The sequence below is a fragment of the Echinops telfairi genome, unplaced genomic scaffold (genome assembly GCF_000313985.2).
Source record: "Echinops telfairi isolate 266 unplaced genomic scaffold, ASM31398v2 ScPeMD7_2;HRSCAF=8, whole genome shotgun sequence".
Taxonomy (NCBI): domain Eukaryota; kingdom Metazoa; phylum Chordata; class Mammalia; order Afrosoricida; family Tenrecidae; genus Echinops; species Echinops telfairi.
In genome coordinates, this window is record NW_022103898.1 from 61,845,535 (window position 1) to 61,850,679 (window position 5,145).

At 43.4% G+C, this 5,145-nt stretch overlaps 1 protein-coding gene across 2 annotated transcripts in view; it reads left to right on the forward strand.

Moving 5' to 3' along the window:
- The window catches only part of PTPRB (protein tyrosine phosphatase receptor type B), a 124,929-nt gene that overhangs the window by 55,924 nt on the left and 63,860 nt on the right, over positions 1 to 5,145 (forward strand). For both annotated transcript variants that reach the window (XM_045291892.1, XM_045291897.1), the window contains 2 exons: positions 1,139 to 1,396; positions 4,102 to 4,362. In XM_045291892.1, coding sequence (XP_045147827.1) covers positions 1,139 to 1,396; positions 4,102 to 4,362 — 519 coding nt within the window. The remainder of the gene's footprint in view (positions 1 to 1,138; positions 1,397 to 4,101; positions 4,363 to 5,145) is intronic.

Genomic DNA, 5,145 nt, shown 5'->3' on the forward strand with positions numbered 1-5,145 from the left:
CTGAGCAAATCATCAGAGAAAGTGGACGATGTGAGGAAGCACACAGCAGCAGTCCTGGAGGAAGGCTTATTAGCATGTGCAGACCACTTGCTTGCTGAAAGTGAGGAGGACTTGAAGTCCTTGCTGATGAAGATCAAGGATTGCAGGCATTAATATGGATTACAACTTAATGAAGAAAACAAAATCCTCACAACTGAACCAATAGATAAACAAAAGATTGACATGAAAGCAGCCATCAAAAAATCAAACAACACATTTCAGAGGGTAAATCCACTGCACAAGATCTTTTTAAAGTATTGAAAAGCAATGGTGTCACAAACGTGCACCTGACCCAAGCGACGGTATTTTCAATCGCCTCATGTGCATGTGAAAGTTGGACATTGCATTACACAAACCATTTGAATTATGGTGCTGGGGAAGAATATATAAAGAATCACGGGCTATCAAAAGAACAACAAAAATCTGTCTTGGAAGAGGAACAGCTGAAATGTTCCTCAGAAATGAGGATGTGCACCTTCACCTCACACACTCTGGAAGTATCAGGAAAGACCAGTCCCTGGAAAAGGGCATCATGCTTGGTAAAGTAGAACCAAACTCCCAACTCCCTGCCAGCAGGTTGATGCTGACTCATCTCCACCTTGTGGGTCAGAGTAGGACTCCCCTGGGAGTCTCTAAGACTAGCTATTCAGAGGAGCCGAAAGCCCCATCTTTCTCTCTCACTTGGCAAAGTTCCAGAGCAACAGTAAAGAGGCAGATCCTTGACTAGCTGGATGGCACAATGGTTGCAATGTGGTCTCCGATGTACTAATGACTGTGAGGATGGTGCAGGCCTGGCAGCATTTTACTTTTTTGCGCACAGGGTCACAACGACTCAAAACCAACTCAGTGGCATCTACCGAGTTGGGGAGACAGACAGTCATGGTGTAGCTTTAAGCTGTAGACTTTCAAAAGACCAATCATCAACTGAAATTCAAGAGTGCTGTTATTTGTTACTGGTATTACTCCAAATAGATTTACAAAGATGCACAAATGAATACGTGATCTCTAATCCAATGTATTTATGTCCTCCACAAGGAAATTATGCATAACACTTTAGCCATGCTTTCTCTCCGCCTCCCCTCCCGTTCCCCCCTTCTAGTGCCATCTCCAGTGAAAGATATTGGGATTTCCACCAAAACCGATTCTCTCTTGATTTCCTGGTCTCCTGGCTCGGGGAATGTGGACCGATACCAGCTGATGCTAATGGATAAAGGGATTCTAGTCCAGGCCAGCACCGGGGACAAGCAGGCTACTGCCTTCACTTTTCGTGGGCTGACCCCTGGTCACCTCTACAACCTCACTATTGTGACAGAGGCTGCCGGCCTGCAAAACTACAGATGGAAACTCGTCCGGACAGGTACGTCCTTCCAGGTAGTGGGCAAGAATACAGCTCAAAGCAAAGAATTGTTTCATCAACAAATAATCTCCTTTGATTGTTAGGTTTATGCTAGTGCTTGACTTCTCTCATTGAGTCCACCCATTCCTACTGCCTTCTCTTAAGCAGGCATCCTTTGGGCCATTGGGCCATTCCTACTTTGGTCAATGCTGTCGATAAGCCCAGAGCCTGCAGCACTCAGCAGGAGAAAAGTCTAGCTCCCCCAAAGATTATAGCCTAGAAAATCCCATCAGACAGCTCTACCCATCCGCTGACATCCCCATGATTCAAAATCAACTCGAGACAGAAGCAAGCAGCAATAAGCTCCACAGACCTTCAGCACCCCTCTGTGAGGTGGTCATATTGTGAGATCTGTGTGTGGCTGTGATGACGGAAGCCACCCCACCAGTATTTCGGAGACCTGTAGGGTCTCCCATGGTGAACAGGTTTCCGTGGTGCTTCAGACTAAGACAGACTAGGAAGAGAAGCCCGATGATCTACATTTGAAAATTAGTTTTGGAAAATCCTTTCCATCTCAAAAAGAATGCTGTCCTATAGAGTGCTGGAAGAGGCGCCCCCAGGTTAGAAGGCACTCACAAGACCCAGTTTCTTCAGCAATGGACTCGACTACAAATGATTAGAAAGACGATGCAGAACTGGGCGATGTTTTGTTCTGTCGTACAGGGGCTCCTCACTAGCTGGAACGGGCTCTGCGGCAGCTAACCACAAATGCAGGCCTGCTACAGTCACATGGTTACAACAATTTTGAAAACCCTCTATTCAAGGAAACATGCCCTACGACCCCATTCTATAGGACCTGTTTTCATAGCTTAATCCACCATGATAAACCAAAGTGTTCTAGGTTTCAAATAATAGTTCATGCCTTTGCATCCATTCATTCAACCAAACAGTATTTATTTAATATCAACAATGCCCACTCCTCCCTTAGAGGGATGGTTAAATTCCAAAGATTATATTTTAATGCAAAAATCATCGGTATGTGAAGTAGGGAATGATTATATCACTCACAAAATAAAGAATGACTATTACAAAACTGCCAAATTGCATCGTTATGTATCTGCCAAACCTTGGGGAATCATGACTCTGCCAAGTTCACACACACCTCAGAGCCAGCATGTCTCCTGTCTTGCACCTCGGTGCGTGTTCTTGACAGACATTTGTCATTGAGACAGATGATGAGCTGCAGTTTCAGCCACGTTTTCCTTTACTCTTGTCATACAGGTGACGTGTTAGGTGATGAGGGTAATGAGGAGTAGGTATCCATGCTGGGGATTGTAGGCAGAGCAGTACTCAAGAGACACAAGGTCTTCGCCCTCATCGAGCTTACGTTCTAATCGATTCTAATACTTCGGGGGCGTCTGATGTGCTAGTAAATTTCCTTTCTTGACAAATTATCTAATCTTAAGAGAAATCTAAAATATGCAGTGCCTTGGAAATTGTTGTGGTTCAAAAGACATTTGAGTATGTCTGTCCGTGTACATGCCTTTCATGTCACTCTTCCAACATACATTGACATTCTTGATAAAAATGTAATATACTCGTGTATCATAAGAATTATTTATTTATACCAAGGGTGAGATACACTTCTAACTTTGCTTTGAAAACTCAATGATATGTGATTTCTTTACTGAAGACTCATTAGTGAAAATTACACCCTTAATGAGGCCCAAAATCACAACAGGAGCAAAAGAGAGAAAAAATACACACACACAGTGTCTCTCCTTTGCAATCATTTTTCTTTAATGGATAAAACTGACTCAACCATAACATTCTCATTTAACATGAAACATTTTTAACACACCAACCAAAAATTTGTTCTCATCATTCAATTACTGTGTTTATCATATGGAGGTCTGTGGTGTTGTAAACAACCAGCATACTTAGCTGCTAATCAAAAAGGTAAGAGTTCTTTTTCACTCAGAGATGCCGCAGAAGAAAGATTGGTTTCCTCCTTCTGAGCAATCAGCCACTGAACACCCTATGGTTTTGCTCTGCCACACGGGGTCACCATGGATTGGCATCAACTCAGTGGCAATGGGTGTTTATTATATAGTTTCTATTATTGAATCTATAGACACTGGAAGCTGACAGAGCACTCTGAGCATGACAGAGCACCATTTAAAGAATTTTAGAAGGCGAAAGGACTTTTTTGGGGGGTCTTCTGAGCAAGTTCTGACTTATCAGTGAGGAGCGCCATCCTTGGGAAGACACCCAGAGCCGTCCGGCTGACGAAGAGCCCCACCAGAATACGGCAGGCTCCTGACTGCCGGGACTCTCCTCTTTCCACAAACTAGAAAACCTTAGCCTCACAGCATTACTTTTACATTCTGGAGTGGATGTTTTCTTCTGAGCAATGAGTGTGGTTTATAAGAATTTAAATACGGATTTAAAATTTGGCCTCTTATACTGGTAAGATAAAACCCACTGTCCTCCCGTCAGTTCCGACGTAGAGCATCCCTGCCCAGTGCTTCTGAGACTGCAAGTCTTTCCAGGAACAGAGAGCCTCGTTTTTCTCCTGCAGTGCTGGTAGTGCTTGGTGGGTTTGAACTGTCAGCCTCACAGGTAGTAGCTGAACACTAAGGCTAGTTGAAAGACAGTGCCACTATGGCTCCGTTACTGGCAAGATACCCTGAGTAAAAATCTTGTTTCCATTCTTTCCTAACTAGCCCCCAAGGAGGTCTCAAATTTGAAGGTAACCAATGATGGCAGTTCGACCTCTCTAAGCGTCAAGTGGCAAAGACCTGTTGGAGATGTGGATTCCTACAACATCACCCTGTCTCACCAAGGGACCATGAGGGAGCACAAATTAGCACCTCAGCTTACTGACATCCACTTTAAAGACTTAACCCCTGGGCGCCTTTATCAAGTTACCATCAGCTGCATCTCCGGTGAATTGTCTGCTCAGAAGATGGCGGTTGGCAGAACAGGTGAGTCTTGGGCTCCGGAATTTTCTCTGGTTGCTCAAATACTCTTGATTCATTTTCAAAAAGGACAAAGTAAGTTGGAAGGAAAACTTCTTTTCCAGACTGCGAAAGATGGTTCATAGGCCTGAGGGCGTCTGAGGGTCCAGACCACACACACCTTCATCAGTGTTCTTGAAGCAAACGTGTTTGGATTCCTGGACCATCTAAGAACTGTCTCTAGCGGTGCCTTTTCATTTCACCCCACCACAGTAGCATAAATGCAGTAGCATTAACAACAACAATAATACACTTCTGAGAGTCTTAGAGGGAGGGTTAGTGACCACGTGACCATTTTTCCATCAATTATTTTATAAATTTATGTCACCAGGCATTTGTCCAGAGCTTTCTGTGAATAAGTTCGTGTTCTATGAGCTTTGGAAGGTTATTGGTTTTGGTTTGCTTTTGATGAAATTAGACGGGTCAGCAGACCCTGCCAGCAGGCCAGTTTTGTTTCCATCTCGTGGGGAGCGAAGAGTGGCTTTTACATTTTCTTATTTTCTTTTTTTTTCACTAAGTGGTTGTTAAAGAAAAGAAAATTACAAGACCAAGGTCCAATTCTTTCCCCTAAAGCCACAATATTTACTATCTGAATTTTTACAGGCAATGTTTTCCAAACCCTGCTTTCAGTAGTCTACATTGTAATAGTGTAGAGGCAGAATATAGACATAAACAAAAATAAAAGTTCTAATAATGGCCAGTTTTATTGCTGTTTCCATGAACCAAGCAAATAACTACATATGTTGCATC